The sequence below is a fragment of the Eptesicus fuscus genome, chromosome 4, assembly GCF_027574615.1.
Source record: "Eptesicus fuscus isolate TK198812 chromosome 4, DD_ASM_mEF_20220401, whole genome shotgun sequence".
Lineage (NCBI taxonomy): Eukaryota > Metazoa > Chordata > Mammalia > Chiroptera > Vespertilionidae > Eptesicus > Eptesicus fuscus.
In genome coordinates, this window is record NC_072476.1 from 38887892 (window position 1) to 38909810 (window position 21919).

The following is a 21919-nucleotide window of genomic DNA, read 5'->3' on the forward strand; positions in this document are numbered from 1 at the left end:
AATATAATCAAACTCATTTGCCCTCTGTGGCAGACTTCCCTGAGTATTCAGCAAACACTTGCTATAACATACAACACTTAGAGACATGCGAATGTATACAGGTACATCCACAACCCAGCTTGAGTTATGCAAATTAAATATAATTTGTTCAATTAACTTTTCCAATTATATGAATTGAGATCATTAAAAATTTTACCATTCAGGCATCCTTGCCTCTGAGTCCCTCTTTCTAAAGTTTTATAGAACTACTACCCTAACCGGTTTGGCTCAGTGGATAGAGCGTCGGTCTGCAGACACAAGGGTCCCAGGTTCGATTCCGGTCAAGGGCATGTACCTTGGTTGTGGGCACATCTGCAGTGGGGGGTGTGCAGAAGGCAGCTGATAGATGTTTCTCTCTCATCGATGTTTCTAACTCTCTATCTCTCTCCCTTCCTCTCTGTAAAAAATCAATAAAATATACTTTAAAAAAAAGAACTACTCAAATACTTCTATTACATGTAACTAAAAGTTCCATAGACTACAAACTCCTATAAAATTACTGGTTATATAATATAAATTACCTCTAAAATTTAATGGTGAGAAAAACATGAGAACTTATACGATTTAATCAAGAACTAAATTTTAAAATTCAAATCAAGAAAAAATAAAATCCATCGCATAGATTCAGTAGGATGGATGTGCGTGTATGTGTGTGTGTGTGCATGTGTGTGTGTGTGTGTGTATTTCAAATGGAAATATGTAGAGGAAAAAATTCAAAAAATTTTAAAAGGTTCTATATTAAAATAGATTGAAATAACATTTATGATCTCAATTACTTGAAAACAGCATTTAGATTACCTTAAGCCAACATTTTAAAAGAACTAAGAGACTCAGTAATCTTTCCCCATTTCTATAATACACATAAAAGTCTAAAACTTAGAGGGCATGAGAGGACAGAACATTGTAGCTATCTCTAAGTGTATAGAAAAGGGAAAGAAAACACATCAAAAAAATGAGACTGCTTTAAATGTTCGTAAATATCCAGAAAATTGAGGAGAATATTTAATAAATACTTGTCCTTGAAATTATTTTCTCCATCTGATATTTTCTACAAGTACAAACAAAATATACCATTATAAAAAAAAATTAGGGGTAAGTTTATTTGACTAATTAATCAGAAAGTACATTCTGAATATTTAGGATGAAAAAATTAGATATCTACTTAACTGACTAGACTTTGAAGGAGACATGTCAATAAAAGGAAAAAGATAAAAAATGTTCTATTACCTAAAGCTACTTAAAAAGACTGAACTTATTGTTGAAAACTCAAGTTTAGCACATATTTCAAGTAATGCAGTTTGTTTTTTCTAACCTGTAGTATGTACTTACAAAAAATGGACAAAGGCAAAATCTCAGTATCTCTGTTGGTCTTCCTAGACCATGTTAATTTTGCTTTTTGGTTAAATACAAAGGAACAGAATTATGGAGAGTTCAGCAACAAGTTTTTCATTAGGATATGAAATCATGCCACGAGTTCCAAAAAAGGGTTAGTGGTATAAATTTGGGAAATAATCACTCATGCAAAAATCAGAAAATACCTGTACCGAGCCACCATGTCTGTCTGCTGCAAGGTGAGCTCTCAAATGGTGGGGATTTGCCTGCTGGGAGTCCCAAGCTGCCCTGTGGTCTGCCGACTGCCATTTATTTAATGCATGTGGCATGGATGGAAGAAGAAAAACCCAATATGTTAAACATCTCATCCTTATAATATTGAAAACAAACGTATAAAAGGAAATTTTAAAATACCCTTACTATTCTGAGTCACAGATGCAATGATACTGCATGTGGAGAGATTTTAATTAAATTGCTATAATTATGTCATGATCAACCATAAAAATAAAATACAATCATAGAATTTTAGAAGTGAAAAGACTTTAGATGTCACAGACTCTACCCTCTAACTTTATAAATGAAATTAACAAAGAACAGGGAGGTAAAAATGATGTGCCCAAGAAAGCACATGGAATCAAGCATGAGCGAACTAAAAAACCATTCAGTATATTTTCTATAGTAGGGGTTCTCATTCGTTTTCTGATGAGGAACAACTTCTAGCAAGGTCAGAAAAAAATAGTACTTAAATAGTTGTTCCTAATATTCTAGAAAACTTTTCTCTCCTGTTTCTGATTGTGAATATGAGAAAACAGAGTTCTTTGAAAAGTTAAAAGTGCTATATAAAATACGATGAGAATATGACAATTTTTAAAAGTAACAATTCTAGATATGCTTCCTTAATCTCTTTTTATCTGGTTCAAATTAAGGAACCCATTTCCCTGAAATAGGCTGATAATTCTTGATGCTTTTAGATGACTTTGGCAAATTTGCATGGCAATAACTTCCAGACTAATAAACTACTAGCAGAATTAGAAGGGTTCAATTCTATGTTTCAGGAAAATGTGGACAGCACTAATAAAAAGAAGGGGGAGAAATAAATACAATATTTTAAGTTTCTATGACATGTTGGTTCTGCATGAGGTGCTTTATCTATGTTATCTCATTTTGAGATAAATAGTATTATCCTCATTTTACTGATGAAGACGTTGAGATGTTAAACACTTCCCTAAATCACAGAGGTAGCAAGGAGTACAGCAAAGATTCAAACTCAGAGTCTACTGCTTCTCCAATAAGACTACCTAGCTCCTTAACACAATTACATCATGTTCTAAAGCTTTTGGTGCTCTTTACTTTCTTTTTCAAAGTCAAGAAAATCTTGCCATACAGGGCCAAGCACATAGGGAGCCTAAGAATATCAGTGGTGAGAGAAACCCTTTGGGAGGAGAAGAGATATTAAAATTCAAGTAGACACAATGAATAAAAGTTCAGGCACTAAGTTCCCTAAATTAAATTGCACAATTCAAAATTACATACTTTGTGGTATGAAGTATGTAATCATAAAATAATGATGATAATTTTATAATGTCTTTTCATTAAACCCTCCAAACTCATCACCAGAATTTAGCAGATGTGTAGTTTAATTAAATAAATTAGATGAGATAAAATCTGAACAGGATGGGAGAATGAAAATGATGTTAAAGTTGAGACAAATATCTAAATGTTGCCTAGGGACAAAAGGCAACATTTGGGGGTCACTGACCTCTTTAAGAAGATAGTAGAATAAACATTTACATGTACCCAACACTTTCTATAAAATATCAGGATCCACTAAACTTCAAGCATTGACTCTAGGTTACAAATTGTTTACCTTGGGACATAGCAAAGGTTTTAGCCATTTAAAGAATTAATTTTTCTTCTTTTCGGATTGTGAACTATGAGTTTCTCATACAACTTAAACTGTTTACTGCTTCACAGATATTTAAGAATTTTTTTTCTAGATATACAACTTTTTCTATTATGATGACAGTCTGCATATCCAGGTTTCAAGTTCAATATGTAAGCTACATTAAAGGATTACCAGGGGAAAAAAAAACACTGACTCTCTACATTTAGTTGAACAATGACAATATGAATAACATATGGTTCCCACCCTCAGTGAGCTAACAATTTAGCTAGTAAGACATGTCTGAAACATGTAGAAAGTTAACCCCTAAAATATTCAAAGTTTAATTCAACAACAAAAGAAGAGCTTCACTTACTACAATACCTAACAGCTCAAGTGGAAATGTTCAGAGAATATGAGTTATTAATTTTCTTCCAAAGTACATTTGAGAAATTAACTCTGACTTATTAAATACAAACTCTGAATCTTGACTTCTGAGCCATTTCTTTCTATACACAGCATCTATCAGAGCACTTAAGCTATCAACAGTTGTAATTTATATTTTGAATTAATTCATATGCAAGACCCTTTATTGTCCCAATTTTTCTAAGGCAAAATTCTAAAACTAAACTTTTTAAATTGGCTGTACTTTAAAGAATACTGTTAAATATCCCCAAAAAGTAGCACTTTATTTTGTGATGATTTTTAACAAGTTGTGTTTTTTCCTTTGATTTTTCATCTCTTGTTTGATGGGATGAAAGATGTAAAGGATAAACCATTATTCTTCTCTAAAAACGGTTAAAATCAAAAACACTAAAGACACTTTTTAACTCAGAGTGATAACAAAATTTCTTACGCTAAAGATGGCTCCAATAAAACTTCTTTATAAAAAATGAGAAAGTGAAAACATTGCTCAAAAATTTCAACAGCTCTCAATCACCTTAACTAAGGAAATCCATCTTCTATGCATTATCTGGACCTACTCTCTGCTCCTAGCAAACTGAACTGCTTGCTGTTCTTCAAAGTCTACATCTGTAAACTTCTGCTTCATATTTTATACTGTTCACTCTCTCTAAAATGTTTTTATTCCTTTATCTGCCTTTGAAAATGTCATCCATTCTTCAAGCTCATCTCAAAAACCATTCTCCTAAAATCTTTATAGTTCCTACATAGTTCCTGTATAGTTCCTAATGATCTTCCATGGCACTTCATTAATATACTTCATGCGATGGAACTTATTCTGCTTTGTGATGTAGTTATTTGTGAATTTATTGTACTAATCATGATAACAATAACACCAACCATGAGAGTTGAGATTTACTGAAGGCTAACTATATGCTAGGAATTAACATGCATTATTTCTCTTTTATCGATGACAGAACTGAGGCTTTGAGAGATTAAGTAATTTGCCCAGGGTTAAACCATATCCAGGTATGAATGATTACAGAGACTGAGTGAAATCTTAGCCACTCATTACAAAATATTTCTTATAGGTTATATTGTTTACTTACATCTGCATTTCTGCAACATGTAAAATAGTAACTTTCAAATACTAGAAACTCAGTAAATAATTTATTAAGCTAGACTATAGATAGAAGGATCAACTGCTATTACAATTCATTCCAATAAGATATCCAAATACTTCTAATATAATGTCAAATGCTGCTCAAAATTATACCAATTTATACCACTAAATTATAAATTTATAATTAAATTAATAGTAAATAGGAGAAATATGTATTTTCAATTCTTAGTGCATGTGTATATAATATTTTATCTGTTGAAGAAAAAACATGCATTTAATTCTTTCAATATGTATATACCTGTGTATATATACACTCACTCACACATGTAAATACACACACACATATAAAGCAGTCACCTGGACATGATAAAACACCAAATGCACTTATAAACTGTCAGAAGGTAATACAGAGGCAAACTGAGACATTTCTTATCTAAAGGGACAGCAAACCTGGTTTTTGGATTGTTGCATCTTATCTCTGTGTTGATGTGCTTCTCTGTTTGATGATAGAGCAGGATCTTGCTGAACTGCCCCCACTGGAGTAGGCTGCAACACAATAGCAATTAGCATCAATACAACCTATTTCAGAAGTTTTACTTAATATCATTTAGCTGTTTAAAAGACTCAAGAAAGAAAGTATGGCCTTAAAAAAAAGATATCATTCTCAAAATATATTAAAGCTAACAAAGACAACACAGCTACTCTTTAAACTGTTTTCAGAATATTTAAATGCTTTATCAAGCATTTATTTTTACTAATATAACAACAAAAGATCTAATGCTATCATTCTTTTAAATTACTTTTTCATATCAAAAATATGAAAGTATATCTGTTCATGTTTCTCATTTTCAAAGCTAATGTATAAACAGAATAAATTTTTATTAAGGGAACAACTTTTTAAATAAACTATTAAGATTGTATATTGTCACTCAAAAGAGGCTTAAAAAATTTTAATTTTCAAGTACAATTCAAAATATAAATTCTTTAATCAAAGTTTCTTTGAATTTTCACCATAAATAACATGTATATTCAAATCACTTAGCATTTAAGAAAAATATACATTGAACACTTAGTAAGTGAACTGTTCAAAAATACTTGAACTTGAAAGGTTAGTGGTTCCAAATATGGATAAAAACTTGTTAACAGTGAGCCACAAATAAAGAAAATTTTGTAAAACATTCTTACTTATTAAAAAAAGATTAGCGAGAATACATATTTGATGTTTCAGAAATCACCTCTTCAAAGAAAGAATATAATGATGTGTCTCTTTAAATGCTAAGCACCAATTCTACAGTTATAATAAAGAATATTTTTTTTAAGTTATAAAAACTTAGGTACAGTTTTAAAAACTTACTCCAAGTATCAATCTATTCCAAGAGATAACAGAACTGCTAGAATAATTAAAATGTTTTTAAATTACAAATATTTTAACAGATGGCTAAAGTAAACAGAAAACAAAACTAGCTGATCATTTAAAGTACTCACTAGAATATTAGACCAAAAAAAAAGTATATTTGACACCAAGAATTAAATCAGGGATGAAAAGTTTGAAAAATCACTCTAAAAAGCAGAGTCCAAATGTAGGGTATTTATAAAATTCAAAGGATAATATATTAGTATTGTGTTACCTAAACTGTCCCTAAAAAGGAAATAAAATGAACCCTTTTTCAAAAGTATTTGTTTTCAACTCTTTTCAGTTGAAGGATCTATACTGAGGGGGAGGGGGGATGGAGGGCAGAACACAATAAAATATCTATACTAATAAAAGGGTAATATGCTAATTAGACCAGGAGACCTTCCGGACAAAGCCATTGTGGCAGGGCTGAGGCAGAAACAGTTAAGGGCGATCAAGCCAGGGGGGGGGGGGCAGTTGGGGGCAAACAGGCCAGCTTGGGGGGGGGGGCAGTTGGAGGCGAGTAGACTGGCAGGGGGGGGAGTTGGGGGCGAGCAGGCGGGGAGGGGGGAGCAGTTGGGGGTGAGAAGGCTGGCAGGCAGAGTGGTTAGGGGCGATCAGGCAGGTAGGCAGGTGAGCAGTTAGGAGCCAGCGGTCCCAGATTGCAAGAGGAATGTCCAACTGCCAGTTGGACATCCCCTGAGGGGTCCCAGATTGGAGAGGTTGAAGGCCAGGTTGAGGGACAACCCCACCCCCACCACCATGCACAAATTTCGTGCACCGGGCCACTAGTTTTATTATATAGCAGAGAGTACTCACCAACTGTTTACCCATCCAGTCATATTCATAATCAAACAGATATCCTTTTCGATCAAACAAGTCAGTAAAAAGCTTTCTTAGGTAGTCATAGTCTGGTTTTTCAAAAAAATCTAGCCTTCTTACATAACGAAGATATGTTGCCATTTCTTCTAGAAAGGAAATAAAAATTATTTTGAATATACTTATCTACATATTCATTAATAACAAAATTATTTAAGTGTGTAAAAAGCATACAGTATGAAAAGCATACAGTAGAAAAAATAAAATTCTATATTGCAATTTAAAATTTTATAAATTTAATTACAATGACATTTTTTTTTAAAGGGAGGAAATTTCTAACCTTGGTTATAAGCAGTATTGGAACCAACTGACCTAGCAAATTAATCCTCAGAAATATAACACAGAAGCTGTTTAATTCTTCTTTTAATTTCCAGTCATATAATTAACAATCATGCATTCCATTAAAATTCTAATGTATTAGAGATATGTACATTTTTAAAAGGTCATACTCTCCAGAATGAAAAAGACATAAAAATCAATAGTCAAAATGGTAAGCAAAACCATGTTTCACCATGGAAGCACAAAAAAATCACTGTAGTAAGAGATAGTAGGTTGCACCTAGCTGCTTTTCTGATTCAATTCATTCCTGGTAGCCAATAAGAACAGGATCACGCAAAACTCAATGGGCAGTGAAAGTGGCACCTAGTGACCTTGATCACATGGTGAAGCTCACTATTCCACTTTCTAGCTAATTATCTGGTTAATTTACTTTGGCACCACCATTTTTCTTGCAGAAATTTATATAGGCTTCTTAACTTGCACTCAATCTGCCTACACCTAAACTGCTAGTACTAGCAACGAATATTTTTTTTAACCCTCTAGTTTTAGATTAAAAAAGAAAAACATATAATTAAAGTTTGCTGACAATGAATAATATAGCAAACTTGGGAAAGAGCTACCAGAGATTATACTGCTGATATTATTAGAGTAATAACGTCAGCATTGTACAGGCAAAGTTGTGGCTATCAATGAGAGATTGAATTCAGCCTTCTATCTTCAAGTTTGGCTCTCTGTTTTCTCAATGTTATTGCACCTATCTCAGCAGATATTTTAATATATTAGCAACACATTATTCTTATTTATTTTTTATTCTTATTTCTTAATTGATTTAGAATTCTTAAGTTTCTGTTGGTTTGAGTTGCCATAAATCTACATGAAAGCTAAACTATTTTCATAAAGCTCCTTAATATAAAATTAGCCTAAAGGTAATAAGGGTAGTAAGGTTTTACTGTACTTTGAAAACGACTAAATCATACATCATATAACTACGCTGAGTTGGACAATGAGACTCAAATTACTAACATTATACACTGAAACTTTATAGTTGGTATTTCTTAGCAAATATTTTTTAATTCTTTATTGTTTAAAGTATTACATATGAATCCCTTTTCCCCCACTGACCTCTCCCCACTCGTCCTCCCCTCTCCCCTCAACCCCCGCACATGCCCTCACCGCCCCTAATGACTGTGTCCATGGGTTATGGGTTATGCTTATATGCATGCATACAAGTCCTTTGGTTGATCTCTCTCCCTCCTTCCCTCCAAACCCCCTTCCAAATATTTTAACTTCTTAAAAGTATTTTATCGAAGAAAATATTACTTCAGCTGGTATTGGTCTGCATTACTAAAGATGGGATTTTCTTCTACTAATACCATCTTAACAAAGCAAATATAGAAACTAACCCTGTGGTCTGTGCATCAAATGCTGACATCTTTTAAATAATATTTTGAGCTCATTTTTTTAAAACATGAAAAAAGGTATTTATAGACTTAAAGAATGATTAACAGTTCTGGTCTTCTGTGTATGAGTATATGGATCAATGTGGCATCATGCATTACCTGGAAAATTTTCACATAACACTTCTATTGGTGTGGCTCGTTTTGTATCTCCAATTTTCTGATACCTCTCTTTTAGTGTGTCAGCCTAAAACAGGGGAAGAAAAAAACCCTTGAGACAGTGGTAATTTTAAAATTAAATACTTGGAAGACTGGATCGTAATATATTAACAATTTCTAAAATTCAATAAGGAAACATAAAAATGTTTACCTTTAAACCTTGCCAAGGAAGACTTCCTCTAAGAAAATACATGAACATATGACCTAAAGCTTCTAAGTCATCTCTTCTACTTTGTTCTGAAATAGAAGAAGAATATAAATTTCACTTGCCTCTTCCAGTTAAGAATGCAAGAATGGAGAACTAATTCTTCTGTTATATACCGATTAATCCCTAAAAGTTTAGTATATAAATACATAATACAGATCTAGTGCTTATATGTGACAAGGTCTTATCTAGTTAAACAATAATTTTTTACATTAAAATGATCATACATCTTTAAAATATGCTATATTTCTGGAGATGCTATTAAGGACTTATTTCTCTCCTGAGATATCTATTCATAGGAACATAAGGCAAGGGGGGAAGGTTCCATGGTCAAATAGAGTCACTGTGTACTAAAGCTCTGTCTTAAAGATTCAGAATGTAACATATGAAAGATTCTGGGGAAAAACCTAGAGTTTTTCCCTAAAAGATTAATCCTAATGTTAACCTTAAACGTTAAATCCCAAAAATGTCTAACTTCATTTAACCCTACATTTCCTAAATTTATGAGCACAAACTTCCATCCTACAAACATCATTGATTTTAAAAACAATTAGTATTCTCTGTAATATGTTTTTTAAAAAACACTTGTGTTTGACACATCCTAACATGCATAACCCCTCCAAAAATGTACTGCTAAAAACAACTGTCATTTTCAAATTGCTATTATTGTTTTAGTAGTAAACTGTTGTATAGCACACAACCGAGTGACAATCACAGACTAAGGGAGGTATTTACAAATATTTGCTTAGTGCATTTTTTTCAATTGTTTTTATCACTGAAGTTAAATGCTTAACATAAAAGATGCTGACTAACAATAAAAGGAAAAAATAATACTTTAATAATAAAAGGATGTTCACGTGCAAGATGTTCTATACAAATGAATAATTATACTATCTAAGCAATACTAAATGCTTTTTTGAAAAGGCAAACAAGCATTAAAGCTTCAGAAAAGGTTTTAATTTTTGCTATATAATTTCATAACATTCTATAATTGTCTCCTGTAACATGAGCTACAGTTTTAAAATATATGTTTGTGTTATTTTTTAATCAACATCTATGCTCCCACCAAATAGCAAGTCCCAGGAGGCCAGATGTCTGTCTATTTGGCTCATTATTCTCAGATCTAGTATAATGGCTGCCACAGAGCACTCAACACAAACTATTTAAAAACATAAATGGATATTTGGAAATATATACTACCAGATATATGTCCCTTTTCTATAAGTACAGGAAAATATCTAAAAAAAACATGCATCAAATCATTAGTAATCAGGGGTATGAGACTGGAGAACGAGACAGGACATTTCAATTTCTCATTTCATATACTAAAAAATGTGGTATAATAGAAAATTTTTCTTCTATTTTGTATTATAACAATACTAGAGGCCTGGTGCACGAAATTCGTGCATGGGAAGGTCCCCTCAGCCCAGCCTGCACCCTCTCCAATCGGGGACCCCTTGGGGGGATGTCCGACTGCAAATTTAGGCCCAATCCCTGTGGACATCGGACATCCCTCTTGCAATCTGGGACCGCTGGCTCCTAATCGATCACCTGCCTGCCTGCCTGATCACCTCTAACCCCTCTGCCAGCCTGCCTGATTGCCCCTAACCTCTCTGCCTGCCTGCCTGATCGCCCCAACTGCCTCTGCCTGCCTGCCTGATCACCCCCAACTGCCCTCCCCTGCAGACCTGATCTCATCCCCAACTGCCCTCCCCTGCTGGCCAGTTCACCCCCAATTGCCCTCCCCTGCAGGCCTGATCTCACCCCCAACTGCCCTCCCCTGCCGGCCAGTTCGCCCACAACGCCCCTCCCCTGCCAGCCTGGTCGCCCGCAACTGCCCTCCCCTGCCAGCCTTGTCGCCTCCAACTGCCCTCCCCTGCTGACCTGATCTCGCCCCCAACTGCCCTTCCCTGCCGACCTGATCTCGCCTCCAACTGCCCTCCCCTGCTGACCTGATCTCGCCCCCAACTGCCCTTCCCTGCCGACCTGATCTCACCTGCAACTGCCCTCTCCTGCAGGCCTGATCTCGCCCCCAACTGCCCTCCCCTGCCGGCCTGATCTCACCCCCAATGGTCCTCCTCTGCCGGCCTGGTTGCCCCCAACTGCCCTCCCCTGCAGGCCTGATCTGGCCCCAAACTGCCTGCTCGCCCCTAACAGTCTCTGCCTCGGCCCCCACCACCATGGCTTTGTCCGGAAGGAAGTCGGATGTCCGGAAGATGGCCAGTCTACCCAGTCTAATTAGCATATTACCTTTTTAGTAGTATATGTAGATTATATAGGAGAGGATTGCTTAAATGGGGGGGAAAGGCCTTTTTCATCAGGAGGAGATGCTCTTGGCAGACAAAAATACATAATCCCTATATCTGGACTGATAGCCAGCCATATGCACTATACTGCCAAACCAGTCATGAAAAAATTGAACCACTTTCTTACACCTTACACCCAACAGCTGTTGCCCTTAAAATCCCTCCTCAGCCCCCACCTTAGGTTCTGCCTTCGCAGTTCACCCAGATTAGGTTCTGATTGCTTGGTTTCTATGCCAGTCAACGTCAAAAGCTCCGCCTCCTAGGCAACCATTGGCTCCTCGCAGTTCACCCAGATTTGGTTCTGATTGGTCGGTTTCTATGCCAGTCAGTGTCTCCAGGCCTATCTCCGGGCCTGATCCGCAGCCGCCTGTCTCTCTCTCCAGGCCTGATCTGCAGCTGCTGCAGCAGCAGCTAGGTCATTAGGCTTCTGGCCCGGCCCCGAGCCAGAGGCTAACGACCTCGCCGCATCCACCTTGCCTCGTCCACCACCCCCGCCCGCCAGCTGCCAGCTTTGCTGTGACAGGAGCCTGTGGGCCATAGGGGAGGGACCAAGAGGTGCTCCATACACTTCCTGGTGACCGGTCGACCATCTGGTCATTTAGGTCGTGATGGCCCCTGGCCTTTTATAATGTAGATAAGCATATGCTATTGAAAACAGCAAACTTTCAAAATAAGTAAAATAGATTTAAAGTTCTTTGTAAAGCCATTAATGAATGTGGGATGTGAGTAACATGAAAAAAATCAGTAATGCCTTTTATTACTAAAATTATATTTTATTAGGTACTGGAAGTATTAAGAATAAAAAGTCATGCCAAAAAATTCTGAAGTCTTGCTGAGAATCGGAATCAACCCCTGAATCTTTTAAAAGCCTTAAGTAAGCAGGCCTAATGCCAGAGATTGATTCTTTGGGTACAACATGGAGTAGAAGAATGTACATTTCACATATATTTTTTTAAATTAATTTCAGAGAGGAAGGGAGAGTTAGGAACATCAATGATGAGAGAGAATCACTGATCAGCTGCCTCCTGCACACCCCCGACTGCGAATCAAGCCCACACGCCAGGCATGTGCCCTTGACCGGAATCGAGCCAGGGACCCTTCAGTCCACAGGCCGATGCTCTATTCACTGAACAAAACCAGCTATAATTTACATTTTAAAAGTTTAGCAGATAATTCTAAAGTAGAGTCAGACTTGATAAGCTCTAAAAAGGAAACTTCTTTCATTGAAGTATTTAATTATTTAACATATAATAAAATACATACATTATAGGGGTACAGTTTGATAAACTTTAACAACACACACACCTAAGTACCATCTATTAAAGGACCTTTGTGTAACTTCCAGTTTGAGGCCATTGTGAATAAAACTGTTATGAACATTCTTATACAAGTCTTTGTGTGACATATGCTTTCATTTCTCTTGGGTAAATATCTAGGAGTGGATTACTGTGTCATATGGAAAGTATAGGTTTAATGTTATAATGAACTTCTACACTCTTCTCCAAAGGGGTTGTGCCATTTTATATTTCCACCAGTGATGTAGGAAAGTTCCAGTTGCTCCAGAGCTTGTTCAACATTTACTAGTAGTATAGCCAATCTTTTAAATTTTAGCCATGCTGGTGGCCATGAAGTATGAGCTCACTGTGATTAAATTTGAATTCCACTAGTAACTAATATTTTTGAACATCATTTCATGTGTTACTGGTCATTCACACATCTTTTTGTTAAGTGTCTGTTAAAATATTTAACGCATTTTTTAAGTTCTATTCATTGTCTTATTCTAAAGTTGTAAGAATTGTTTGCATATTCTGGATATGTCATTTTCAGATATAAATTTTCCAAATACTTTCTCCCTCATTGATGTTTCTATCTTTCTATCCTTCTCCCTTCCTCTCCCTAAAATAAAAATTTTAAAAACCCACAAAACTAGAGAATTTCTTGAAGAAAAATTAGGAGAAAAATCTTTGTGATCTTAGGGTAGTCAAAGATTTCCTAGTAAATTGGGCTTCTTTCAAAGAACAGAAGTGTGCATTTTGACACTGACCTCATTCCCTTCAAAAAATTAACCAAAATGGATCACATACCTAAGTATTAAACACAAAATTATAAAATTCCTAGAAAATAACACAAGAAAGATGGCCTTGGTTTTGGCAATGATTTTTTAGATATAATAACATAAGTATTCCATGAAAGTATTCCATACTCCATGAAAGAAATAATGATGAGCTAGACTTCATTAAAATTAGTAACTTCAGCTCTGCAGAGACACCATCAAAAGAATGAAAAGATAAGCCACAGACTGGGAGAAAATATTTGCAGAAGACACATCTCATAAAGGACTGTTATCCACAATATATAAAGAACTCTTAAAATTCAAAAATAAGAAAATAACCTGATTACGACTGGGCCAAGACCTTAACAGACACCTCAAAAAAGAAGATATACAGTTGACAAATAAGTATATGAAAATCTCAGATCATGTAATCAAAAAGTGCAAATTTCCATCTCTTAGAATGGTGTCTACAACATTGACAACAGCTAATGCTGCCAAGAATGTGGAACAGGAGCTCTCATTCATGGTTGGTGGGATTGCAAAATGGTACACCCACTTTCGAAGACAGTTTGAGGGTTTCTTCCAAAACTAAATATACTCTGACCATACAATCCAGCATTAAGATCCTTGGTATTTACCCAAAAGAGTTGAAAACTTATGCCCACACAAGAACACATACATGAATGTTTATAGCAGTGTTAGTCCTAATTGCCAAAACTTGGAAGCAATGATGATGTCCATCAGTAGGTGGATAAATAATCTCTAGTACTTCTAGACAATAGAATATTATTCAGCACTAAAAAGAAATGAGCTATGGAGCCATGAAAAAACATGGAGTCTTAAATGCTTATTACTACGTGAACTATACCAGTCTGACAAGGCTACATACTGTGTAATTCCAACTATATGGCATCTGGAAAAGGAAAAACTATGGAAACAGTAAAAAGACCAGTGGTTACCAGGCGTTGGAGAGAGAGAGGATTAGGTAGAGCATAGAAGATGCTTAGGGAAATGAAACTACTCTGTATGATACTACAATAGTGATACATGTTATTATAAATTTGTCCAAAACCACAGAATAAACAACACCAAGAAGAAACCCTAAAGTAAACTATGAACTCTAGGTGACAATGATGCATCAATGTATGTACTAGTATATCAATTATAACAATTGTTCCCCTCTGGTAGGGAATGTAACTAATGCATGTTTGGGGACATGGTGTCTAAGAAAAATCTCTGTACCTTCCACCTAATTTCTGTGAATCTAAAACTGCTCTAAAAAAAAAATTTATCTTAAAAAAATACTATTTAAATGCATTTTCTCTAAACTTACTTAGATAAAGGTATACATCCTAGCACTCTCCAACTGACGTATCACTATATAAAATAGTAATCATACAAAAATTATGACCCTGGCCTGGCCAATGTGGCTCAGTTGGTCAACCCATAAATCAAGAGGTCGCCTATTCAATTCCCGGTCAGAGCACATGTCCGGGATGCAGGTTCCATCCCCAGTTGGGGGCATGCAGGAGGCAGCGGACCGATATTTTTGCTCTCAGATCAATGTTTCTCTTTCTTTCTCTCTCTCCCTCCCCCTCTTCTCTTCCTCTCTGTCTCCACTTCTCTCTCTCTCTCTCTTTCTCTCTCTCTCTCTCTCTCTCTCTCTCTCAAAATCAATTTAAAAAATCATCTTTAAAAAAACTAACACTGGGCCATAGGGAAGTTGTGAGTTCTTATCTCACAATAAAATGGTGATGAACCTCTGTTGGTTGTTATAAAACAGCTTGTTAATAACTACCATGAAATGGAAATTTCTCACAACTAAATATAGGCGTGCCGGGTTTTAATAAAAGACACAATCTTGAAAGTTGAATATCTATCCAATCATATTTTAAATCTATTGAGAAAGTGTGCTACTGAAAGGCACTCCCCACAAGCACTACTTAAACCCAACTTGTGCTTTATAATTTTAGGTGTTTGAAACTTACTTTTCTTAAAGAAGGGCAAATTTACATTTTTCAGGTATTTTCAGACATCTGCAAAGAAAAATACCATGAGCCTACTATCAGGCCAGCTGTCAGGGAAGATGCCAAGTGCTATTTGGTTCTGAATGAGCAGAAGCAGAGACGTGCAGTATACAGCTTGTAAGTCTGGGGAGAACAGTTAGACTTGGGCTAAACTAGGAGTTGGAAGTTGGATTAGATGACTTATAAGGTCCTGTACAAATTATGGTCATACACTGTAGGTACATTTGAGCAGTGATGATGAATAATGTATGTTCCTGTCTATTCTCCCTTATGAAGATAGAATCTAAAAGCAGAAATTTAAGTTTGGCTTCCTCTGATATGAAAACCAACCATAATCTATTGTAAATACAACTTAGAACTGAATGTTTTTTAAAAGTCACAAAAATAATTCAATGGGAAAGAATATATTATAAAAAGAACCTCGCCTAGCCAGTGTGGCTCAGTGGTTGAACTTCGACCCAAGCACCAAGAGCTCGCTGGTTCGATTACATGAGTCCATACTGATAGAAGTCAATAAAAGGGGGAAGAGAAAGCTTTTGCTTACATCAGAATACCAACTAACTACATAATTGATGGAGTTAGAAAATCATCAATGGATGCTAAATCTAGTGGATAAAAACGTGATGAGGAACAACATGTTTACCAAATCTCAAAGATCTACTTACAAAACACTTTTTAATAACAAAGGGAAAATAAGAAACTGTTAAGTGGAGAAAATTAGCAGACACTACCCTAAACAAATGATCAAGATACTTGGAACCAAGTGACATCATGCACCTCTTGACATTTTGCAGTGAGAACATATCACTTCTATGATATTTGTGCTAAGAATGCATACCAAAATATAATCATGAGGAAATATCAGACTGACGCAAATGGAGAGCATTCTACAAAACAGTCTATACTTCACCAAAATATTAAGGTCATGAACCATAAAGAGAGGGGAGGAACTGCTCCAGATGAAAAAAAACTAAAGAAATATGACAAATAAATGATAATGTGTGGTCCTGGACTAGGAAAAAAATAAAAGCTGTAAGAAATCCTGTGAGGTTGATATTATTTTATTCTTTTTACAAATAAGGAAACCAAAGTCGTATAGCTAGTGCATAGTAAAAGTAAACAGGACCGTTAAGGTATGTCCTCTTAGCATTAAACATATTAGGCATTTGTTATTTCCTGGCTAACTGTATCAAAGTGCTATATTCTCAATTAAAAATATTTGCACAAACTAAATTCAGTTAGAATTAAGTATTCTCTCATATCCTTTTAACAGAAATAATCAAATGCATCACCCTCACTATATCAAAGTTGAACATTTCAAATTATATATTTTTTAAAGATATAGTGAATGCAAGGATATCTGTTATTCATTTATTCTAGAACAACTAATTTTAAAAATGTTTTATTAAGCCTGACCAGTGTGGCTCAGTGGTTGAGCGTCAAACTATAAACCAGGAGGTCACAGTTCAATTCCAGGTTGAAGCACAAGCCCCGGTTGTGGACTCGATCCCCAGGGTGGGGTGTGCGGAGGCAGCGGATCAATGATTCTCTCTCATCATTGATGTTTCTATCTCTCTCTCCCTCTCCTTCCTCTCTGAAATAAACAAAAATGTATTTTTAAAAATAAAGTTAAATAAATAAATAAATGTTTTATTAAATATAAATAAAAGTAAACTCTAGCTAGATGTGATAAATAAAAATTATAATAAAAGCAGTTGTAACTTGCAAAAACTGAACCATAATAACAAATATTAAAACTCACACCGTTAGCATAGTTACTGAATTTAAACAAAAGGTACACATACCTTTTCCTAAATGTGTATTTATGCTCATATATCTAGCTGTTCCTGTAAGGCTCTTGTGCTCTCTGTATGGTATGTGTTTCTTTGTCTCTGGATCAATATATTCCTTCGCCAAACCAAAATCTATAATATGAATAACTTGCTGGGTTTTATTTCCTGGTCGTCCTATTAAGAAGTTCTCAGGTTTTACATCTCTGTATATCAAGTTCTTTGAATGAACATATTCCATACGAGAAATCTTGATTTTAAAAAGAGAAGGAAGATAAACTTTATTTTAAGCTTTGACTAGCATAAAAAAGCATGATAGAGGAAAGACAACTTTCATAATAAAAACATTAAAAAATCAGAAATTGTTTCAACCCTTTAAAAGTAACTTATCAATCTATAGTTTCTCAAATATATATCTGATTATAATTAAAATTCTTTGCTTTTACTATTAATGTCACTTATAAATGAACATGTTTGAATTTTATGAATTCCTTTCAAATCAGTAAGCCTGATTTAATCAACATTTTAAGATAATGCTATATCATAAAATCGAAAAGCTTTACCAATACTAAATCTTGAACTTAAAAATATAAAGACATATTCACAAAGTTGCAGTTTATTCTCCCTCATCAGTTAAATAATCAAGCAACTTTTACAATTATATTTTAAAAACTTAAAAAGTCTAAACTGTTAAATAAAAACAATTAACAGAGTACCCTTTAGTAAATCTTCTTTTTGTAACTTGTTTTTTTTTACATTTTCCTTAGGTATGAAACATTTTAAAAGATCTTAAAACTTTAAAATTTTCAAATATACTCTAATAATGATACAGTACATTTTTATTGTTTTACACATTCTCAAATAATGTTCAGTGTACAAACTGTCACAAAATAGAACATTACAAATAAAATAAAATTGCATCATTTAGTGGTAATCATGACTGACAATGCAATATAAATATACTGTAAACTCAGGCCATTCTAGTGGTTAACAAATTTTGGATCATATAATATATAATATTTTATAGCCTATACTTTTAGTTAATGACATATTATGAGCATTTTCCAGGTCATGAAACTTTCATTTAATACACACTTTGCATTAAAAGTATGTATTATTTTAAATGCATACTTTACTATTATATGGCTATTAACAACCTATTCAACTAATCCTGTTATTTCTGTACATTTTGGTTGTTTCCACTTTATTATAAATATCCTTGTACAAAAACCTTTAAGTACAGCTGAATACTTCCATAGGACCAATTTATAGAAGTGGAATTAATGAGTCAATAGAAAAAAACAACTTTAAGACTTCTGCAGCACATTTCTATTGACATTTATTTCAAAATTGCCTTAAAATCATCCTCTAAATTTGTTTTCCCACAGGTTCACTAAAATTTAAATAATTTAGAAAACTTTTCATTAGTTTGTTACCTCTTTTTCTCAGCCACCAGAATTTATTACAAAGATTTATAATCCATGTTTTTGAGGGTTTTCTTTTCTAAGTATTCATCTTCTAAATGAAAAGTGCTAGAAACAACTTAATTCTCAAACTGAGTATTCTGATCTTAAAGCAATAAAATATTAATTATTTCATAAAAATAAAATACTACACCTGATTCAGTTATTTTAAGTTAAATGCATCCTAAAAAGACAATATGAAAGCAGAAACATTTGTATTAAGTTGAATGCTCTGCAAGATAATGTAGCAAAACTTGAAACTTTTAATATAAATTTGTGACTAAAGAACCACACAATTGTTCAAATGACTTCAAAGCACCCTGCTTTACTTACCAGTTGGATAGCTATCATGAGAACTGTTTTAAGAGAAAATGTTCTATCACACAAATCAAACAAATCTTCCAAACTAGGTCCCAGCAGTTCCAGCACCATAGCGTTGTATTTACCACAAGGGCCAAAATAGTAAACTTGAGGTATACCATCTGAGGGGGGGGAGAAGAAGAAAAGATTTTAATAATTTCCTCGTCTGCAATATCAAACTTTTCTTCCTAGAAAATTCAATTAAGAAATTAATTTTGTAGTTTCAAGAACTACAGCAGGAGTTTTACATTTCCCATGGATACAATAAACTTTTCCTGACCCAACCTTCTCCTACTAGAGTGTAGCCTGGTTACACTTCCACAGCAGCTGCATGATTGAACTACATTACAAACAGTGCTTCATTGTTGGTCTCTACCACCTCATCAAAGACAGGAACTGGGCATTTTAGTCTTATATTTCCATGACCTAGAGAAATGCTTGGCACCTAGGAAAGATTTGATTTTCACTGAACAAAAGAGTCACTGTTCTCTTTCATAGCACTGTGGTAGGCATAATGCTAAGATCAGCCTCCAAGAGTCCCATCCTCTGGCGTATACACCCTGCACAATCTCCTCCCTCTAAGTGTGGGCAAAATCCCCAGATTTCACTTGTGATCAGGTTATGTTATATGGCAAAGGTGATATAATTAATACCCCTATCAGTGGACTTTAAATTAATCAAAAGTATTCTGGTGGGCCTAACCTAATCAGCTAAGTCCCTTAAAAAGAGGGTCTAGAAGTCAGAGACCTTCAGATTCAAAGCACAGAAAAGCTTTCCTGTTGACCTTAAAGAAGCAAACTACCATGTTTTGGAGAAAATCATATGCCAGGAAATGATGGGAAGGCTCTAGGAACTGAAGGACTTGGTCCCACAGCCATGAAGAACTGAATAAAAGCCAGTGAGCTAGGAAGAGGACTGAGCCTCAGGTAAGATTGCAATCTGGGTTTACATCTTGATTTCAGCCAGGCAAGACCCTCAAAAGAGGACCCAGCTAAGCCATGCCTGGGCTCCTGACCCTTGGAAATTGGCAGATAGTAAGATCTTGCCACCAGTTACTGAATAATTCATTATTCAACAATACAAACTAATCAAACTCCAAATTTAAAGTCTAAATGCACAGAAATCATCTGTATTTTTAGAACTATAAGACTCCCAAGTAACAAATATAAATAGATGATCAATTTATCTTAACACTGCATTTATCTATTCATCATGAGAAAATGAACTTCTCCCATCTTAAATGTCTCAGTTTTACTTACAAGTGGTATAGGATTTTTAGAAGGGAAAATATCTTTTGAATAAATCCTTCCCATTTTTTTAAGTAAAGAGCTTGGGAAACACAACTTTATTCTCTGTTTCCTCTATCATTGTGAATATTTATTGCAGGGGCATAACAGAAAACATTCAAATAGAAGCCAGGACTACGAGTTTCATAGTTTATCCCAGTGATGGGCAACCTTTTGAGCTTGGTGTGTCAAACTTCGCCAAAAAACTGAGCATAACTTGGGTAGTGTGTCACTTTGAGGAAAAACTAACTCCAAGACTCTAGTCGCAAATGTTTCATCCTCAAGAGCAGCAAATGTTTCATCCTTGGCATGCGGCCGCGTGTCATCAGAAATGGCTACGCGTGTCAGTGCTGACACACGTGTCATAGGTTCACCATCACTGGTTTATCCCAATATTAACCATTTAACCTCTCAAGGAGGCTTGCATTGGCTTATCTATAGTACTAGAAGCCCAATGCACAAACTCGTGCACCTTGAAAGGAACTGTGGGCTCTGGGGCTGCGGTGTGCACAGGGACGGGTCTCAGCCCATCCTCCACGCCCCCACCTGGCCCCTCCCACCGTGGCCCCCGGTCCTGTCTGCCTGCAGCCCCACTCCTGCCACCACCGGGCACCTGCAGCTGGTGCGAGCGGGGCTGGTGCCAACAGCAGGTGCGAGCACCAGGTGGGACTGCGGCACGCGGGAGCAAAGAATTTTCAGTAACCACCAGAGGCTCACCCCAATGACAGCGACTGGCACCCTGCCTTGGTCTGGCACCCCACTCACCTGCTCCACCATCCCGCCGCAGCCGACACCCTCCATGTTCCATGATCTGCCACCTACTGTTGACACCCGCCATGTACCGCATGCGCCCCTGGTGGTCAGCATACGTCATAGCGACCGGTTGTTCAGTTGTTCTGCCATTTGGTCTATTTGCATATTAGCCTTTTATTATATAGGACTAGTGGCCCGGTGCATAAAATTCGTGCACAGGGGTGGGGGGGGGTCTCTCAGCCCGGCCTACACCCTCTCCAATCTGGGACCCCTCAGGGGATGTCCGACTGCCAGTTCAGGCCCAATCCCGGCAGTCAGACATCCCTCTTGCAATCTGGGACCACTGGCTCCTAACCGCTCACCTGCCTGCCTGCCTGATTGCCCCTAACCACTCTGCCTGCTGGCCTGCTCACCCCCAACTGCCCCCCCTGCTGGCCTTCTCGCCCCCAACTGCCCCCCCCCCTGCTGGCCTGATCACCCCCAACTGCTGCCCCTGCTGGCCTGCTCACCCCAACTGGCCCCCCTTGCCGGCCTGCTCACCCCCAACTGCCCGCCCCCCCCCCCCCCCCGCCGGCCTGATCACCCCCTAACTGCCATCCCCTCCTGGCCTGATCGCTCCTAACCGCCTCTGCCTTGGCCCCACACCATGGCTTTGTCCGGAAGGACGTCCGGAAGGTCTCCCGGACGGTCTCCCAGTCTAATTAGTATATTACCCTTTTATTAGTATAGAT

The 21919-nt window shown here is 36.3% G+C and overlaps 1 protein-coding gene across 5 annotated transcripts in view; it reads right to left on the bottom strand.

The window, feature by feature from the left end:
- Positions 1-21919, bottom strand: part of CSNK1G3 (casein kinase 1 gamma 3) — an 85138-nt gene that overhangs the window by 24063 nt on the left and 39156 nt on the right. For 2 of the 5 annotated variants that reach the window (XM_054714958.1, XM_054714955.1), the window contains exons 4-10: positions 19123-19271; positions 17342-17576; positions 9097-9182; positions 8889-8973; positions 6991-7139; positions 5229-5324; positions 1578-1673 (exon numbers count right to left, since the gene is read on the bottom strand). In XM_054714958.1, the coding sequence (XP_054570933.1) occupies positions 1578-1673; positions 5229-5324; positions 6991-7139; positions 8889-8973; positions 9097-9182; positions 17342-17576; positions 19123-19271 (896 nt within the window). The remainder of the gene's footprint in view (positions 1-1577; positions 1674-5228; positions 5325-6990; positions 7140-8888; positions 8974-9096; positions 9183-17341; positions 17577-19122; positions 19272-21919) is intronic. The other 3 variants (XM_054714954.1, XM_054714957.1, XM_054714956.1) reach the window with 3 other exon arrangements.